At 38.4% G+C, this 21,397-nt stretch overlaps 1 protein-coding gene across 1 annotated transcript in view; it reads left to right on the top strand.

Moving 5' to 3' along the window:
- The window catches only part of MYO16 (myosin XVI), a 484,140-nt gene that overhangs the window by 107,124 nt on the left and 355,619 nt on the right, over positions 1-21,397 (top strand). The window contains exons 5-6 of the mRNA XM_019529669.1: positions 3,186-3,310; positions 8,700-8,825. Of these exons, the coding sequence (XP_019385214.1) occupies positions 3,186-3,310; positions 8,700-8,825 (251 nt within the window). The remainder of the gene's footprint in view (positions 1-3,185; positions 3,311-8,699; positions 8,826-21,397) is intronic.

Genomic DNA, 21,397 nt, shown 5'->3' with positions numbered 1-21,397 from the left:
ACATATTTGTTATTTATATTGCGAATGTGTGTATGCACAGTTTTCCAGTGAGTTTCACAGATGTTTATGGGAAGCAGAAGAATAATCTCAAAGATTTCTTTTCAGGTTCTGGAGTAGTGTGTGCTCAGCTGGTTACAGGCGCTTCGTCCTTGCCTCTAACCCTTTCCTCTCTATTCTCACTAGTCTCCCTCTTCTACTTCTAGCCTTCATTTGAGTCTTTCCACCCAGATTCTATGCCTGTTTTATATCCAGAATTCATTTAAATAATACTTAGCTGGAAGTCAGGTCAATGTATACTTTATTCCTAAAGAGAAAATAAATGATTGGTGTGTACCTGTAAGAAGAGGAAACTATAACTTGGATTATAGAAAGCAGTGAAAAAAAATAAGAGCTGGAGATGCATCAAGAATTTCATTCTGATATTTTTTTTCTGTTCGGAAGGGGAGGAAATAATTGATTTTCAATTTTAGAGCCATCTATTTCAGATGAAAATGAAACAAAACAAAGAAACACAACACAAACAATCCAAATCAATAGATAACCTAATTAAGCCTTTAACGACATATGTAATTATTATTTTTAAAATCTAAAATAATCTTTGGCTGCTTCGTTGCCCAGATAAATATAGCATTAAAGCCACAAGACTTTGTAATTTTGCATTTATAATTTAATTTACACATAATGGAAATCTTTATAGAAATTTCATAGCCACTTTTAAAGGGATAAAAATAAATGCATTATATCCTTTACTGAATTTGGGAAATTATGGAAATATAATGCAAATGTAATGGATTCAGGAGCCACTTAAGAATTTACCTTTGCAATTTTATCATTCAGTATAAAACTATTTGACAGGCTTTTGCAAAACTCCTCATCATACCTGAACTTTATGTAAATAAAAATGCATAAAGCAAGACCTGAACATAATAGATACTTAGGTACTTTTATTTCAGATTATTCTCTAAAACACATTCAGCATTACTCTTGTTAGGGAAAGCATAAGGGGTATAATATACTTTCCAAAGAAATGTGTATTGTGTCTGTGTACAAACATTACATTTCTACTGGGAGAATCACCATTATTTTTTTTTTTGCCATTTGTTGGAGAACTTAAGAGGAGACAATGAATGACATAAATTCAAATATCACTTTTAAACTTGTGATATTTCCAAGCCTATTGGGTGAGACAATACTTGTATGTAGTCTTCACAAGTAATCTCCCATTTCACTGAAGTGAAAAAAAAATCTGGGAGAGAAAAGAAGGTGCAGAGAGAAAAGAAGGTGCAGTTGACTTCTACAGATAATATGTGCAAATGTGGTAGTGTTTTAATCCATGATTGTGAGATGCTGATACAGCAACAGAAAATCCCCAGTTCTGACAGAAAGAATGCAGCTATTCTTAAGAGATGCTCACAATTCCAGATGAAATCAGGATTGCATTCTTGTCAAACAACTGTCAGTCAATAGCAAATGATGGCTTTTTATTAGCATGTTAGGGATTCTGGCTTTTTTTTTATACAAAAAGCCTTGACTTCCATGGAATGAGCTGCATAAATAAGTTTGCAGTGATTTGACTCCAGAAGTGTACCACTATGTCAAAACTTGCCTTTTCCTATGATTTTTTATTTCAATTACTTCATAAGCCATTTCTTTACTACCAATAATTATGACTTATTGCAAATACTTATGAATTTATGGTAGCTATGAATCTTTCTATAGCTTTTGCAATGATATCAATTTAACTGGAGGAAATTGTTGAAATCATGCTGACATTTGGCATTGCAAGCTTCAGGCCAATTTGAAATAAAGCAGCAGCAGCATAAAATTTTACACACACAGTTATGAAAGGAATAGAGTAAAAGATCTCTACTTAAGTGCATAGGTTACAAATACTGCTCAAAATATTTCATGTCCTGGATTCTTTTGTACCATTGCTTCTGCTGCACTAAATCTGACTTGATTTCCTGTGCAGATCAACACCTGGATTCAGGAAATTCTTGTTGAACAGCTCCTCATGAGAGCAAAACTGAAGGCCTGCTGAGCAAAACGGAGCTAACTCTGTTGGTACAGAAAGAAGGGTGGATGGTTTATCAGTATAATTTTGGGTTACTCTAACCACTTCAGACAAGGTTCTTTGGGTGAATCAGATGTCTTAGACCAACCTAATTAGTTGGAAAACAATTTTTAAGCAAGCTTTCGGGTTCAAAAACCCTTCGTTAGGCTAAGGAAGTTTCAGCATTTCTTCAGCCTGACGAAGGCTTTTTGAACCCAAAAGCTTGCTTAAAATTTGTTTTCCAGTTATTTAGGTTGGTCTAATAAAAGGCATCAGATTCACCCAAAGAGCCTTGTCTGCCTGTGTCCTTAGACCAACATGCCTACAACCTACCCCGCTAACCATTTCATACATTGTTGTTAAATTTCCCAAATTATTTCAGGAAAAATAAATATCAGCATTTCCAAAAGTTGAAATTACTTATCAGGTTGAATGTTACTTCAATTCTATTAAAAACGGACAAAACAAAGCATTTCATCTCCGGTCTAAAAAAGCATTTAGTTACATTCTAATAACCCTTTCCACTCTCTGTGGTTTCCAGTACTGCAAAAAACAGTGAGTGTTTGGCGGGGTTGGGGCGGGGATGGGGGGCAGGAAAAGAACCCTAGTGAAATAATGGCCAGGTCCAAATGGCAGTACTATATAAACTTGTTTGGCATGTTTATGTGTAGGTGTAAATGACTATATCTGGTGCACGGCTGTGGAGAATCAAACCCAGTATCTTGATCAAGCAACTATTAAGTCTTGCTAGTTGCCAACTTCACCACTGAATAGTTTTATTGTACCTTTTGCCACCATCCCAGTTTTGCCTTTTTTGTTGATTGAGATGACCTTCAAAAAAGAGATTTGTGTCTTCTGTTGATTACAGTGTACCTTTGTTATTTGTATTTTTAATGATACTCCAGACAAGATTCTTCTGATTTACACTAATATAGGTTAGCAGTGTACCAAGCTAAAGAGAATAATGTTTGCTGACAGCACGCAAGCCAGACATTTTTAAGTACAGATTGGACTTGTACCTCCTTCTGATCTTTTGGCACCTGTTAATCCAAAAATCAAACCAAAGCAGTAAATGACATGGGGGGGAAGGTTTTAGCTTTTTCTCCTTAATCATTTTGTTTTTTATGCACAGGTGTTGATCTGAACTCCCTGCGGCAGATGAAAAGTCAGAGGCCTATGACAATGCTCAGAGACATTAGACAACTCGTAGGAAATGGTGGGAGTGTGAATCAAAAGAATGATGAAGGAGTAACACTGGTAAGTTGGGTCTCACTTATTAATTAAGGTCTGAGGCCTGTGAATAAAGTGTATAAATGTGATAAAATCAAACTGGAAGTACAAAAATGTTTACAAGGTTCAGGTCCAAAGCTTTGATTCTACTGTATGTTCTTTGCTTCAGAAAAGCTCTGTGCAGGCCTGTATTTGTTCACAAAAAACCCAGTATCTCTGAATCATCACATTTAATTTCAGATTTTTAAATATATTTGATATCTTTAAATAACCATTAGTTAAGACTATAATTGAACAAGTTAGCAGCAGCATGGGTACAGCTATGAAATAACCTTCAGCAGTGTAGAAATACACAGTGAATCAGTTATGTTATTAAATTATGTTTCTTTAAAGACATGGAATCTTAGAGCTTAACTCAGATTAGCTACTGAGTTAAACCATTTGATCCCCATGATCCTAACTGACTTGAAAGTGAGTGCCTTTGTTGAATTAAAACCTGTTTTCTTTGCCATCACTTATATAGAAACTTAATTCTCTTGTCATTGGAGCTGCCAGGTATTTGAAGGGTACCACAGATTTTCTAAAGAATCTAGGATTCATGACAAGCTTCCAGCAAACCCCATATTAGCTGCTATGTATGTTACGTCTCTTTTACACCAGCATTCCCTCTAAGGACAGATTATAAGCCATAAGAAACATTATCCCTGACAATAATGCTGTTTCTTTTTCTTTTTCACTTTCTTGCTTTGTCTTCCAAAAAATATTTCATTTTTGCAGACTCCTCATGCCTAGAAAGGAATGGCAATGCTATGGGCACACACATACTCCCTCCCCCAGGGGGCATAAGCCAGTATATTTGTGACAGACCTTGAAGGCCTCTTCCTTAACAGGTGGCCTCTCCTCCCTAGCATACCAATGACATCTTCATTATATGAACGAACGGGAAGGAATTAGAAATAGAGAAATTCTATTGGGACTTTAACCACTTCAACCCTTCCATGAAACTGGCTCTTGAATATGCCACCCACAGTACTCATTCTTGGCCACCATGGTAACATTTTCCACTGGTCACATCACTATCACATTGTATTGGAAATTAACCAACAGGTACAGTACCTCCATGCCACCAGTTTTCATCACACCACTAAATCTGTTGTCTACTCCACATTGCAGTTACATCTGCTTTGATCCCACTCACTAAGTAATATACACCTTAAGAATCTGTAGCAGGGAATCCTACACTTAGTGTGCAATTGCAAACTCATAGCTACTCAAGTAAACATAGCCAGACTCTGACCCTGCTCTGATCTGCTACAATACCAGCCCCCAGCTTGAACATCTTGGATACATCAATGACCTCCAACCCTCCTGGACTATCTTAAGGTAGCGATGGGAAACAAGCTTGTCCTGGCCTACAGGAAGCCCCCCAACCTCAAGCAGTGTCTCTCCAGCAACAGGCTACCTAACTTCTCTTCTTACCAAGGCCTTGCAACAGACCCAGATGCCAACTGTATGTGCCACATCAACACAAACCACATCGCCACTGGATCAAAAAACATGTGTAACATCTGAAATTCATTCACCTGCTCCTCTACTGATGTTGTATTATGCCATATATATGGCCCTTGGATGTCTACATTGGATAGATTAAGCAATCCCTGTGTGAAAAAAATGAATGGACACTGATCTGACATCAATTCCAGGAGGACACAAAAGCCCATGGCAGCACACTTTAATTTCCCTCTACATGTCATCACTGACCTCAGAGTTGCTGTTCTTAAACAACACTTTTTAAAAACTGGTTTGATTGTAAAATGTAGACAGGGTATCATCCATAGCCTGGATTGTATTATGATCTGAGCAGAGATTCTGGATTTCTTATTCCATTACTTAGACTAGCTTTTTTTTTAACCTTATGTTCCTCAATAAGTTAACTGCTTTGTTTCTCCCATTTGATCTCTTCAACCCACCTTCACCTCTTTCAGCAGTGCCTCCTCCTTTCTTCCCCCTTTTCTGACACTTTTTATTTAAATTATCTTATTCCTTTTTATATAGTATAACTGATCTCTGCAAGTCTATTCATAGCAAGTGACAAAGTAGTCTGTACTCTATGAAAACATATGCCTCTCTGAATGTGTCAGTCTATAAGATGCTACCATATCATGCCTTATATCTACTAAGTCAATCTAAGTAAAAAAAAAAAAAAAAAAAAGTCTCTCTATATAGTATAGGCATATCTATAGTAGCATTTGGTTGGAGTCAGGTAGCATACAGTATTTTATTATGTATATTGCATATGTGTAACAAGCAAATCAAGCTTTAGAGACTCTATCACTTGCTTTCAGATCCTGGAGAAAAGGGGTATTTTTGTTTGGACACCTTTTATTTTGGACGTTTGGTTTCTGAACTGCCTCCTTTGTCTTGCAACAAATTGATCTGCTCTTCCTCCTTTTTGTTGGTGATTTCTGTTATGTTAAAGTCTTGTCTTGTAAATCCATTTCTTCTTCCTGTTTTTTGATAAAAAGTCACCCAGTCTATGGTAGCTATATATGTATCAATGGAATCTGGCAAAGGTATTTCTGCTATAACTAATACATTTGTTTATGGTGACAATAGCAAAAATCTCACCTCTGGGTATATGTACACATGTGCTTTATTGCAGAGCTGACTAATTAACTGTGCTGTAAAGCATCATCATATATGCATACATCCCTATTAGAGTGCAGTAAACTAATTAACTCCACTGTAGGCTAGTACTGTCTAGGACAAGTAGTATCTTATGGCAGAGTACTTATGTGTCTTGAAACTCACGTGTAAACGGTGACGGGGCTACTTGCTAATTGTACTTGTAGATGCACCCCCTGTGTAAGAAATTAAACTTTTTTTATGGTGATATTATTCAAAGTCTTTATTTCATGGTTCAGAAGTAACTAGTGCTGAAATATAAGGTAATCTTGAAAAGCTGTAGCATCATGTGAATTAATAGGATTATAGCAAGTCTGTTTTTGTAAATACTGCTGTTTCCTGTGTGCTCACTCTTACAGAATATAAGTAAATTAATATATTTTATGTTCTCTGAAAGTTTTTCATGCCTGGAGCTTTTGCTAGTCATAGATAGAAGCTGGAGACAAATAAATTCCTGTTCTATAACATCAAACATACCAAGAAGGTAAACCTATCACCATGATTGCAAGCTGCATCGGACCCATCACCAGTATATCAGCAGCTTAGTAAAACAGCATCTCAGGAGCAATATAACTTTCTTTCAGGTATTCAGCACACACTGCTCAGTAGCAGTTTAAACCCTGATGTGTACAGTTGAACCATTCTTATGCATCTTTGAGCCACTCTGTTGCTCTATGGAGATGCTACATGCATAATAAAGACAAAAGTTAGCCAAAAGCAAGCTGCCTAAATTGTTAACATGGTTGAAGAAATACAGGGAAAATATATATCTACATTGCTATTTAGTGTTACTGGCATTGCCACCTTCAAACCTATGCAGTCTGACCAGCTTAATGTAAGCTCCTAAATTCAACCAATATCTTCAGTCCAGCCCATCCACAGAAGCTCTACTAGACTTCAGGGACCTGAGGTCAAACCTTTCTCTGGCTCACCAGTTCTTGACATGTTAAGAACTCACCCTGGCACTGCAAGCTGCAAACACATGAAGACTGCCAGGAGCAGTTACACAAGTTTCACTCCTAATTCCCCCTTTTCCTGTCTCTGCTACCTGTAGAGCCAAACACAATAAGAGCAACAAATAGATTCCTAGAAGGTCTCTGTTTAAGGAAAAGGAAATACAATGTGCAGTAGCTACCAGTAGCAAGTGAAAAGGGAGAGAACTCCTGTTGTTTCAGCTAACTGACCTCCAGGTCAACTTTAAATAACAATGTAGACATCCTAAAAAGTACCCAATCCCAAACCCTCCTCAGGTTTGTCTGTTCATGCAGTTACTCTGGAACTGCAAAACCCTAATAGTAGGGTTACTGTGGGAGCTTATTTAGCCAGAGATTATCCCTTTTGGCTATGGAAAGGCAGTTATTTTGTAATAATTTTCCTACTGAGCTTCCTGGTTAAAGCAGCATAATTACAATGTCCTTTGCTAATATAAACAGAGGTAGAAGCCTGAATCCACAGAAGAAAACCAGTAGAAAATAAATACCTCTAAGCTATAAACTAAATCATTTCCTAACTTAAATCATTTGGGACATTCAAAGTATATGATAATAGATGCCCTTATTTTCCATGCCTAAAAACTGGAGTTCATACTGGGAATCCCTACTGCCAAATTATCCCCAATACAGTATATTTTATGTTGTACTTTCATCTAATATTTCATTTAGTTTGTAGCATTTGATTTATTCTAGGATATCTTTCCTGTTTTTATATACATATTCTGTCTGTTTTTGTATTAAATGTATTTTAATTATTGTTTTCCATCTGTAATGAAAATAATTTACAAATGTAAATGAAGATATATGGGGAGCCAGGCACTGATGCAATAAATTTCACAGTTTAACTTTCAGTTTCCAAAATCATTCAGGAACAAAAAATATTTTTTTCTGAGTTTTGTGTTTTTCCCCTTTCTCACCATTTTCCTTTTTATCTCAGCTCTCATACTGCCCTTTCTGCTCCCAATAAGGATAACATCTCTACCATCCTCCTTTCTTAGACCAGTTGTACTTTTAATTCTTTAAGAAAGTGAGGAGTTAAGTGGTCAAGGGGTCCTCTTCAAATTGATCAAATCTTTTATGTAATGAGGCCATACCAGCAAAAAGGAAAACATAACAGTAGTTCAAAACTATAAATGGTTTTCTTCTCTGATGAGGATTTCCCCTGCATCCCTCGTTCCAACCCAGTGAACTTACTTTCATTCTGTGCTAATGCATTAAATTTAGAATGGTAAAACAGCAGCAGCTCTCATGTGGGACTTTAAAAACTGTGACAAAAGAAAATTAGGCCATAGACATGGTCTGTTGAAATTTGTGAATTTGCCTTGCTTGTGAAACTTGTGGAGATTTCTGAGACTCTGGACGGGATTAGGACTGATAAAGTTAAAAAAAAGAAGGTGTATTGGGGAAGGGAAGGTGGAGTGGGGAGAAAACTGGGAAAAGAGAAAAGTCTGGGTGAGAATAGACTGGAATCAGTGATGATTGACTAGGATTCATGTTGTTCTGTATCTTTCTGCTCTAAATTATAAATGTTGAAAACGTGTTATCTGATTTCCTGCACAGTTTGGAGAATATTGTTCTGAAACATGTTTTGCATTTCCCATTTTCATAATTTCTCTGTTTTGAAAGAACTATGCTCCCTGCCTCCCCCTTAAGTGTTTGAGGATGTTAAAACATGTATTAATCATTTATGTCCTAGATTAATTCTCTAAAATAATAAACTGCCTTTTTATTACTTGCAGCTACACATGGCCTGTGCAAATGGATACAAGGATGTGGTATCCTTGATACTGGATCATGGAGCTGATCTCAATGTAGTGGATAATCGGTACTGGACCCCTCTGCATTTAGCTGCAAAATATGGGCAGGTAGGGTATGATTTTTCCATGGTTTTCAGTGGATGTTGCAATAGTAAACATGTTCCAGTTAAAGGCTTTGTTGTATTTTAAATATAAAAAAACCATACTGAATATTTTTGTATTGTAAAGAGGCGTAAAATAATAGAAACCACTGGAAGATAAGCATCAGAAGATTGCCAACCTGGTAGAGCTCATTAAATAACAATCTACTGCTATCCATATACACTTTAACTTCACTAAAAATATGACTTGCGTTGAGATTTTGAAAGAGACAAAGCAAACATTATTGTTTTATATTCTTTTGGAAATATCTTACTTTGACAGAGGCCAGATTTAGCCAGTTCATCCACATAAAGGTACAGGACAAGGACTGTCCAGGAGGGGGCCCAAAATACTCTACTGTTGCCCTCTAAGGTTAAGCACACATAGTCAAAAAGCCTGAAGCTGAATTGATTCAGTCTTCGTAGGTAAGTATAAGTTGCATAGATTGAAGCTTTTGATTCCAGGAATGCAGCCAGATACCTGCAGTGGTTCTGGCCAGAATTTGGGGTGGTGTGTGTGTGTGGGGGGGTGTTGCTGAGCATATGTCCCTGCTCAGCTGGAACAGATAGCTTTGGGCCAGGCTAGCCTGCGTACCCTGTAGGAGGGAGATGGGGAGGAGGGTTGGTTTTGCTGGGGAAGTGCAAAGCATCATGGAGCTGGGGAACTGTTAGCACCACTTTAATATTTGTCTTTTCCAGCATTTGGACAAATCATGCTTCATGGTGGCATGGAGTCAATGTAGTCATGTTCTGGTGCCTCTCAGTTTTTGCAGTTTCGGTTAGTAGATGCTTCTAAAACTTTAGGGCTAAGGTACCCAATCTGTAAAATGAGGGTAATGCTATTAACCTGTTTCAAGGTAATGCTGTGAGGAATAAATAGTTTACATTTATAGAGGACATTGGAGAAATTAAATTCTGTAAGAAAGAAAAGATGTGGAAGTATTTGAAAAAGAAACCACAAGATTGGTATTACTAAAGATCACCATAGGGAAGTAGGGCTGGAAGAGACCCTACAAGTTCATTTAGTTCAGCCCCTTTATCAAGGTAGGATTATCCTTGATTAAACCATGCCAACCAGGTGTCTGTCTAACCTGCTCTTGAAAATTTCTAGGGGTAGAAATACCACATATTCTCTAGGTAGCCTGTTCCAATGCTTGACCAGCCTCATAGTAAGAAAGCTCCTCCTAAACTTCAACCTAAATTTCCTATGCTACATCTTGAGCCCAGTCTCCTAGTTTTGTCCCCTATAACCACAGAGAATCAATGGTTCAGTACATCAATTCTGGGGCAATCTCTATTCAGTTTGATAGAACAATTTATGCAACTAAGTCTACTACTTATATAACTAAATCTATGACTTATGAGGTGTAGATGTTGATATTAGAGACATAAAGAATTTGTTCTTTATGATGGGCTTAATTTATTTGAAATAGTCTACTAGTTTTTAGGCTGGGAAAGCTAGAGAGAGTAGGCTGAGAAGATATGAGGCTTTTAAAAATTATTTTTAGAGGTTCTCCTATTTAAGTCTATGCATCCAGGACTAGATATCGGGACCACATTTTAAGTACCCTTTCATATTCACCAAAATGCAAATAGGATAACTTGTAACAATACAGTTCAAATCATTATCATAAATGTGTAAAAGTTTTGAATTACCAAGTTACAAAAGTTAATTAGTGTGTCTGCTTACATAATTTATTTTCACTTTTATAAAAATATTTAAGAAGCTATGTTGCTTAAATTACACATTAATTAGTATACTAACCATGTCTCCTTATGGTTTGTGTTTTCATTTTTATTATATAAATGGATTCTAACATCTGCTTTCTACTACTCAGGGAAACAAATAACGTTCTTTTGTAGGAAAATGGTAGCCAGGAAAAAATAATGAACTTGAGACAAATTGTTTTAAAATTTAAATATAAATTTTTACTTCTAAAGTACACTGTATCTGCAATTCTAAAAATGAATATTTCAAAAGCTCTGTATAATTCTATCTGAATAATTTTGTTTGATATCAGGGTTCAAAGTAAATGTAAACCCTGGAATCTACATGAATAGGTTTCCAGTGTACTTGCATGTTTTTAAAAAGATAAATTCAAAGAGAATTTTTCTTTCTTTTTTTCAAAGAGAAATTTATCACTTGATTATTTCTGAATAAATGGGGCATGAATTATGTGTATTGTGTTTGCTAACATTTATTGATTTCATTCTATTTTATTGTGTGCCATTCTTTATTTTCTGGTAACATTTTTGCCTATGTGAATTTTGTTAAAATGGCTGGGTTTTACAATCATTGAAGAAGGGAAGAGAACCTTTAAAAATATTTCTATGGATAACAAAGTAAGGATTGCAACGATCCTTTCTGCAGTGTAATAGCTGGGAGTCTGCTATAGAAGGAAAGGGAATGCAGTTGCTTGTGGAGAGCCCATGTTTTCAACAGAGCAGAGGCATGTTACAACCCAGTGCGCAGAGGGACTTGGTGGGCATATCCATTGGGTCTTCATACTGGCATATCCAATGCTGATATTTCATAGCAGCTGCTGTGGTTATTACCTCTTTGTTGCTGTGTCCAAAGAACTTTACTTCTGTTCCACACCAGAGATATAAAATATTATCCTAAGATATGGACTGATTAAACAAGTATACAGAATTAGAAAAGGGGCAGATACTTAACACTTTTTCTTTATTTTGTGCCAAGTAAAAACTAGATGGAGGTAGGTTACTTTTGAATGAAGTAGTTCCTAAGGTTCCTGGCAGAAATTACACTTAAGACATGATTGACTAGTTAAGCATGTCTCAAGTAGTAACCCAGCCATGCATTCACATGATTCATGGTGTGATAAAATAGGGAATAAGCCACAAAGTTATTACACAAAATATGTGTAATAACTGTGTGACAAGTTCCCATTGTGCTTAAATTGAATGTGTAGCCAGGCCAGTCACCTGACTGGGGCTCCCAGCCCTAGGACCAAACTGGAGTCCAGGGCTCTGATGCCCACCTGAGACTGGGAGGTCCAGTCAGCTGACTGGCAGTTCCAACCACAGGGCTGCACTGGGGTCAAAGGCTCTGATGGGCTCACAAGGTAGGGGCTGTTTATCGGCTGACTGGCACTCCAAGTCAGGTGTGCTGGTTTGCTACTTGTTACACCAACAATAAGGGCTTGATTGAGATCTGATCCGCAACCCCACGACTCCTGCCATGCATGTGTAGCATGGTAGGAGGAGTGATTGTTGGGCTTATGAATCAGATCATATTGCACATTTAATTGAACATCTGCCAGGGGCCTAATTTACAGACATTTAGCTTCCACACACTGGAGGAGAGAGCGGTCACACACACACACACAAAAAAACCAGTTCCAAAGGATCAGCTGGACATATGGTAAGTTCCTCCCCACCCTTTTAAATCAATATAATTGTTTCATCTTTCCAGACGCTTATATGGATCACTGGAGCTGATATAGCCCATCTGCTTGGACTGTGTTCAATGGCAAACATTTGACTCCAAACATATACTCAGTTAAATACAATACACAGAAATTATCTTTACAGACATTAAAGAGAGAATCACAAACACAAAGCTCCCCCCCTCATTCCTTAACTGGAGAACAGATTTCCTAACTTTCACAAGATAGGTCCAAATCCAGCTTTGTTTTTCAACAGTTACATGGCATTTAAGTGGCTAACAGCTGCATATGTGGAATTGTGGGTCACTTACATGGATATTAGACTCAACTCCCCAGGAAAGTATGAAAGTCAAATGGCAAGGAGGTGGAGGGATTCTTTTGGTTTAGTAGCCCAGTAGTCAGGGCACTTTCTGAAGGACATAAAGACCCAGGTTCTAGGCCCAGTTTTCCTACAGAAGGTTTGAATCTTTCATCTCCCACTTCCTGGCAAAGTGCTCAACCAAGTGTATCCTCCACCCCTCCCTGCTGGCTCACTAGACGGTCAAGAGGAAAAGATAACTAGGACCAAGGGGAGAGAAAGCTAGATGGCATGTGGCTCAGTCAAATGGTCACTGCCACAGAAGGCAGGGAATCCTCATTTTGGCCCCTGTTCCTAATGGTGTTTCTGCATTTTGAATTTAATAGGTTTTGAATAAAATAGGTAGCAGTGAGTAGCTTCTGCCCAGGTGAGGCCCAGACTTCAGTAGTGCTTACCTGCCTGAAGAAAAGTTAGGAAATGAATCAGTGTGTGCAACTTTACATTGTGAAAAGACCCCCAGTTTTCCCAAATACTTTTGCATTTTGATACAAAAATAGCTAAGGTATTGCTGTCTAGAGTGTTTAGTGCAAGACTCTGATTGTATACATGAAATTACTCACATAAGTTTCAGCTTTGCACAGAAAACTGAGTAGCATCCTTTTTTAAATTAGTTCCAAGCATTTATTCATTTGATCTAATGACACTACAAATGATGTCTCTGAAATAAGTGTTTATAGCCCTGTTTCAGGAAAGAACATAAGCCAGTGGAGTTCATCCTTTTAGAGCAGTGGGCCAAATGCTTGTGACTGGGCTGTACTGCAGGTCACACTATCCTCCAGTAAGAGGGGAGAGTGGAGGGAGATGCCTGCCAATGTCAGAGATGAAGGAGGGAGAGAGAAAGAGGGCTTACTTTTGGGGTGTAAAGGGGATCATCAGCACTGTGCACAGCAGAGAAGGGGACATACAAAGCTGAACTACGTGCTGCTGATCCCCTGTATTGGGGGTTGGATGTAGTTACTTTGGGGCCTGGATCCAGCTGGTGGGCCACTGGTATTAGCAAATTAATAATCCTCTATCTATTCATGACTAAAGCACTTCATTTACATTTTTTCCATAACTTTAAGTACATGTCTATGTCCCTACAATGAATAAGAATATGCTTAATGTTAAGAAGCAAAGTTTTTTGTGATATATTTTATTGGAACACCTGTGTGGTTGGGAGAGCTGTTTAACAAGCTTTCAGGCATCAGATGGTCTATATCAGGGAAGGACAAATTAAGATGACACTTAAGAATGGAACTTAAAACTCAGTTTTAATATTAAGCACGTTTAAGTGAAGAATTTTGCTAAATTATGTTAGTTATATATTTATAGTTAAGTTTTTGCTTTAGTACGTCACTGTTGTTCCTGAAAAAAAAAACACACACAATAAAAATGCACAAAGGTCCAAGGGTAGAAAATGTTTGTGGTTACAGACACATCTTATTACCTTTTTGTAGGCATGTAATAAGGTAGTTTTCTGCATGCAGACAACTTGTAGGTACTAATTTTATAACTGCAAATATTGGATGTTATAAAAGGTCTCAGAAGTTGAGGATGATTAGTAGTAGCTGTAGTTGTGTTGTGATATCACGCAAAAGACTTTGGGGTGCAAAATAAAAACATAAGATTATGCCCTACCTACCAGTATCTTTGATGAAGGACAAAGGAGGCAATACTACAGTAATATTCAGTGCAAAAAAACCCAAATATACTTTTTTGTGTGTATTGTTACTGAAAGGCACAATGTTGGATATATTTTCTTATTAATGCCATAGATCATTTACAATTTCTTAAAAGATGCGTATGACCCTGGGTGTTCATAAGACATTGCAAGTAAATCATATTTAACTTTTTGTCAGTAAAGCCAGATTAGATGTGAGGGAAAATATTTCACCCAGCTGATAACCCACCAGGGCAGTTTTAATTGCAATTCTTATAATGGTTTTTCAAAAAAATATCTTTTCCCCTGAATATAAATTTATGTGCATATGCAATGACTTATTTTAAACAACTGCAAGTTTTCTTTTATGCAGTGTTTTATGAGCATCAGTAACATTTTGAGAAAAGTAATATATCACCATTGGTATAATTACAGTTGAGATACATTTGAAGATGAATAGGTGATGAATTTTGAGGAGAATTAAATTATCATGAGCAATAACATTTATTAATGGCATTTCTTAAAATTAACTGTATACATTTTACGCTATTTATAATTTCATTTTCTTGGAAAGGGTTCTGTATTGTATGTTTGCAGCTGTTTTTTTATTTAGGAGTCTCACATGGAAACTTCATGAGAGTGATAAATCTATACAATAGCAGGACACCTAACAAAATACATTTGGTTCTAGCTTGATATGCATTAATGTTTACAATGAGAATGGCAATTCCAGAGAAAGATAAACTAATATTTTAGAAACCTAGACTCTGAATAGATGAGTCAGATCAAATAGAGACAAGAGAAGCAACTCCTTTACATTTGTATGTGAAAGGTACAAAAGTGAACCCTTTATCATCTTTGCTGTGTACATAAAAACTCACACTGTTCTCTGTTTACATCAGTAGGATAACTAAGGGTGGGCAACCAAGGCATGAGCCCCAAGTGCTCAATAAAGTGGGGTGCCAAAATGGATGCATGGAACCAGAATGGAAGCAGGGGGGCTTGAGGCTCTGATTGCACAGTAGAGAGGTAAAGGAGTACCCTCCTCAGCCTCACACTGCCTTCCCATGGGAGATGGTGCTGCTGGGAGGGAAATTGCTTCTGCCAACAGCCAAGTTAACTCTGTCCTGGCCCTGCAATTGCTGTCTAATTAAGGGCTTTGCATTATTGCTCATCATATATTATTGCTCACTATCTCATTTATTGGTTTAGGAAGGGTTAATCTGGCTTTTGGCAGTAAGAGACAATCCCCTCACAGCAGTATTTTTCCCTTACTCCACTCCATACCCACCTGTGTCAACTCTGGCTTCTTAGGTGTTTGAATTATGCCTTCCTGGCAAGTATATCTGAATGAACAAATTGTCCCCTAGCCTTACCTTTGACAGGGAACAGATGGTTCAGAAGAAATCCTGAAATTTTCACAAAACATCAAAATCTAATCTTTTCCCACACTTTTCCTGATCCTGCTCTTGCTACTGACATACCTGTAGAAACCCTTCTTGTTACCCTTTGTATCACTTGCTAGCTGCAACTCCAATTGAGCTTTGGCTTTCTTGTCTTCATCTCTGCATGCCTGAGCCAATGCTCTTATGCTGCTTCCTATTTATTTCTATGAGTTTTCACTTATAAAGCTTACTTCTTGTGACTTAGTTTACTGAAGAGTTTTCTGCTAATCCAAGCTGGTCTGTTGCCACACTTGTTAGTCTTCCTGTGTTGTGTGCACAGGGCATACAATGTGAATTAAAAACAAGCCAGAATCTTATCAGGGGATAAGGCAAAATGCCACATTTATTGCAACATAAAACATGCAACGTGAAAAGAATAAAGAATAATAAAGTTATTTGCTTCACTCATTTGCCTGAATATTTATTTATTTATTCATTTATTCATTCATCCAAAGAAACAAGCATACACACACAGAAGTTAGACAGTCCTATAAGGGTTAAGGTGTTACCAAGTTGCAAAGTTACTCAAGGTCGGTCTGGTGGCCAGCCAGGCTGACCAAGAGAGTTGGAGTCAGGTCTTGTTGAAAGCGCACAAAACTCCTTCTTGCAGGTGGAAAAAACCCCAAAGCCTTGTCTTTGTGTTCATTTTTTATAGTAATAGCTGTTCATTGAGCTTGTGGATTCCTCTGAGTCAGACACAACTTGTCCTGTTGGCAGGCTGGGATTTGTAGGTTGTGACCTTCTGGCTTTGTGGTTTGTAATCTTCAGGGGCCGTCACTTGCAGTCTTCAGCCATCAGGATGGAGCATGATTTAGTGTTTGGTAATCCTTCACTGCTGACTCGAGTTCACTGAAGCCCTTAACCGTTAAACCACAGAAAGTTATTTTCACCTGCTGTAAGAGGCCAGTCTTCTTCCCTCGCTGCCACATATGTCTATCATTCATTCTTTCGTTATCTCTTTTCAGACATTCTGCAAACCCTTACACAAGCATTCTCCTTATACTAAATTTAAATTCTGAAGTCATGAGTCAAACATGTCTAAAATCATGAGACCAATGTCAAATATATTTTATGCTAAGCAATAAGAAATTTGAAATAGATGGTTAATTCCAAACACTAATAATGACTGATTAAATTATAACAAGATAAAGTTAATCTTAATGGTTAGTAAATCATAACAAGATTAACTTTTTTTAATGGTTAAATCTTTTCCTTATATAAAAAGAGAAATAACAAAATAAACAATTATAGTCAATAACAAGACAAGCAATCAAAGCAATTATAATCACTGCAGTACTACACCTGTGCATTGGATGGTTTGTTCCTGCACTCTCAGGCTTTTTTCAAGTACAGCCAGCTCTCCTGGTCTCCTCTTCCCCTCACACTAGCTTCCCAGGGTATCCCACCCATGAGTTCCTCGAGTGAGTCGAAGTCTGCTTTTCTGAAGTTCAGGGACCTTGCTCTGCTGCTCTCCATCCTTCCTTTCCTCAGGATCCTGAATTCAATCATCTCGTGGTCACTGCTGCCCAACTTGCTAACCCCTGCTACATTCCCCACCAATTCTTCTCTGTTTGTGAGCAGCAGGTCAAGAAGCACATGACCCCTAGTTGGCTGCTCCAGCACTTGCACCAGGAAGTTGTACCCTGCAGTCTCCAAAAACTTCTTGGATTGTCTGTGCACTGCTGTATTGCCCCAGCAGATGTCAGGGTGATTGAAGTCCCCCATGAGAACTAGGGCTTGTTGTTGGGAAATTTCCGCAAGTTGTTTGAAGAAAGCCTATCCACTACTTCCTCCTGCCCTAGTGGTCTATAGCACACACCCACTACAACAGCTGTTTTCAACTTTTTTTGGTCAGGGTACCCTCAGCAGTTGGTTGAGAAGCGAGGAGTCCCCTGGTGGCTAATCAATTATCTTTGGTCATTTTTGTGTTTAGGTCAGAGTTCTCATAGGAGTCCAGGATTTTCTCACGCATGTTGTATCCATCAATCCTCTGCCTGTAGAAGAAAAGTTTTGCTTTTGTGAGATTCATCTGATTAGGAGTTTCCCAGCAAATATTGTTTATTTGGAAAATACCACTTGCACCAAAGTACTGCTCCGAAGTTTTGTGGGATACTTTTGTGCAGGGGGTACCCTGGAAGTCCTGGCTGGATCAGGGGTTTCAAGGTTTCTAGACTCCTTGTTCTTCACTGGAAGATTCTCAGGATGCCCATGACTCTGGCACAACCAAGGAAGCCCAAGCATCCCTGGGCAGCTGGCCCTGATTTTTCATTCTGAGAAATACAGATTGCAAGAGTTCAATTCTTTCCAAAATAAAAAATATAGTATTTTCTTTCTGACATTTTTTTTTCTAATTTAGCTTCTTTATGGGTTCAGAATGAAAATGTTTTCAAAATTGTACATTTCACATAGAACTCAAATTCTGAATTTTAACCAGGACTTTTCTTAAGATGTACTAGACTGGTATGCTTCTATCCACTGCATATGCCAACTTTGATGACATTCTTGGTCTTTGCTCAAAAAAAAAAAAAAAAGAAAGAATGAAAGAAGGAATGGGCACCTCTAAACAAAAGCTGTGTTCTTACTTATTTTGTCTTTGATATATATTTTTGCAAAGTTTATGGGGCAAATATTATTGGGTGCTGTGTAAACTGAATAACATGAAAGCAAGTGATGGAGTTCTATGATAGAGTGAAGTGGTGGATACTCTTAATATTCCAGACTTCTTAGACATTTTAAGAAGTAGTATTATTGTCAAGAACACTTAATATTGTTTCAAGGTGATCACTGATAAAGTACACTTTCAACCATAACTCTTTTTTGTAAATAAAGTTTTACTTTTATGCATATCCTATAAAATACCAAATAAGAATGAAGATCAGTCTTTACTGCTTCAACAGACTTAACTGCAAAAAAGATGACACTATCATTCTTCACCTGTATAGAACAAGAAGACAGTACATGGTTTAACATGTGGAATGAAAAAATTCAATGAATTTTTACAAAGGAGGAAGTTAACGATGCTTAAAGATTTAGATTGTTAAAAATGTTGGGGTCTAAATGGGTATGCAGCATCAACTTAGCTGCTGCTAAGTTACAAAGAAAAGCTTTGAAGTGAGTGTCTTATCTTTACAGCATCATATCTAAACTATCCATTAAAATGTGCACATAGAAGTGCTGATGTATTAAACCAAGTGTATCGGAGTGTGTAAAATCTAGGGTAATCAAGTTCTATTATCAAACTTTCAGAGATCAAACAATAAGATTCAGAGAGACGTAGACAAATTGGAGGATTGGACCAAAAGAAATCTCATGAGGTTCAATAAGAACAAGTGCAAAGTCCTGTACGTAGGATGGAAGAATCCTATGCACTGGTACAGGCTGGGGGTTACACTGCGGAAAAGGATCTGGGGGTTACAGTGGACAAGGAGCTGGATATGAGCCAGCAGCATGCCCTTGTTGCTAAAAAGGCTAATTAATACTGTGCTGTATTAATAGGAGTGTTGGCAGCAGATCGAAGAAGTGATTTTTCCCTTCTGTTTGACACTGGTGAGGCCACATGTGCAGTACTGTGTCCAGTTTTGGGCTTCCCACTACAGAAATAATGTGGACAAATTTGAGAGTCCAGCATAGACCAATGAAAATGTTTGAGGTTTTGGGAACATGGCATCTGAGGTAAGGCTGAGGAATCTGGGGTTACTGGGCTGATTTAGTCTGGAGAAGAGAAAATGGATGGGGGATTTAATAACAATCTTCAGCTACCTGGGTGGAGCTAAACTGTTCTCAATGGTGACAGATAACAGAACAAGGAGCAATGGTCTCAAGTTGCAGCATGGGAGGTTTAGGTTAGATACTAGTAAAAACTTTCTCACTAAGAAGATAGTAAGGTGCTGGACCAGGCTATCCAGAGAGATTGTGGGATCTTAATACTTGGAGATTTTTAAGACCAACCTATACAAAGCATAGTCTGAGATGATCTAATTAGGGATGATTCTCTTTTGAGCAGGGGGTTGGACTAGATGACCTCCTGAGGTCCCTTCCAACCCTAATTTTCTGTGATTCTTTAGTGAGTTTACTTTGTCAATCCAGCAGGATAGAATAGTGCTACACAGTCTCCTCAGTTCAAGCATGTCATTCACAGTAAGAATTACATCTATGTTACTTGCCTCTGAAAGTACAGGCAGTGGTAATCCTATTTTGCTTTGCTTTTGATATTAATACACTGTCATCTGACCCTACTATGAATTATTGTTTCATTTTCCTTAATGCCCCCCTACATTGAAATGAATGCTCATGGCTCATTAAATAATCATATCTCAATATTATAATAGCAAACCTCTCTCAGTCAAAAAATATATATTTAATCTCACACTATCACGAGCTTGCATTTTTTGATAGTGTTTCCCCCAAAAACAATTGCAGATTCCCACAAACCCATACCAAGGTTTTTTTTCACTGAACTAAGCCCTAATTATTTCAAAAGGACTTGAATATTTGTTTTGAATATGCTCAAGAAATATATTTTCCTTTGTTGAGCAGTTGATAAGTCTCATAAGGTGACTGGCTGAAGGGTCGTACTCAGAGGGTGGTGGTGGACGGGTCATATTCGACCTGGGGAGAAGTGGGCAGCGGAGTCCCCCAGGGCTCGGTCCTTGGGCCCGCGCTGTTGAATTTTGTTATCAGCGATTTGGACAATGGAGTCAAAAGCAACCTGTTTAAATTCACTGATGATACCAAAATTTGGGGTGAGGTGAGCACGCTAGTAGGGGGGGAAAGACTGCAGCAAGACCTGGATGGGTTACGAGAGTAGGCTACCAAAAACAGGATACGCTTCAATACTGACAAGTGCAGGGTGCTGCACTTGGGCAGTAGTAACCAGTAGCACACTTATAAGATGGGAAAGTCCCTTCTTGAGAGCATGGAGGCAGAAAGGGATCTTGGAGTCATTATTGACTCCAGGATGAACATGGGCCGACAATGCAAGGTCACGGTTGGCAGGGCTAACTGGACCTTCTCATGCATCCACAGATGCATCTCAAGCAGGGCCAAGGAGGTGATCCTTCGCCTCTGTGCAACACTGGTCAGGCCACAGCTGGAGTACTGTGTCCAGTTCTGTGCACCCCATTTCAGAAGGGATGTGGACAACATTGAGAGGGTCCAGAGGAGGGCCATCCGCATGATCAGGGGTCAGCAGGGCAGGCCCTACGAGGAAAGGCTACAGGACCTGAACCTGTTCAGCCATGACAAGAGAAGGCTGAGGGGGGACCTGGTGACTGTCTGTAAAGTCACTAGGGGGGACCAGAAGGGTTTGGGAGATACTTTGTTTCCCCTAGTGCCCCCTGGCATAACAAGGAATAACGGCCATAAGTTGTTGGAGAGTAGGTTTAGATGAGGCATCCGTAACAACTACTTTACAGTCAGGGCAGCTAGGATCTGGAACCAACTTCCAAGGGAAGTGGTGCTGGCTCCTGCCCTGGGGGTCTTTAAGAGGAGGCTAGATGCCTACCTGGCTGGAGTCATTTGAGCCCAGTTTTTTCTCCTGCTCAGGCAGAGGGTCGGACTTGAAGATGGACCATGGGTATAGAGGGCTATACCCTGTATAGGGGGGATCGTGTTGACAAAAGGGGCGGGGGTGTAGCTCTCTATGTGAAGGAAAGCTACATGTCCCTGCAAGCTGATGTTGGCGAC

This window comes from Crocodylus porosus, unplaced genomic scaffold (genome assembly GCF_001723895.1).
Source record: "Crocodylus porosus isolate Cpor-Errol unplaced genomic scaffold, CroPor_comp1, whole genome shotgun sequence".
NCBI lineage: Eukaryota > Metazoa > Chordata > Crocodylia > Crocodylidae > Crocodylus > Crocodylus porosus.
The sequence above is the reverse complement of the archived record's forward strand: the minus strand, read 5'-3'. Positions and strand labels throughout refer to the sequence as shown.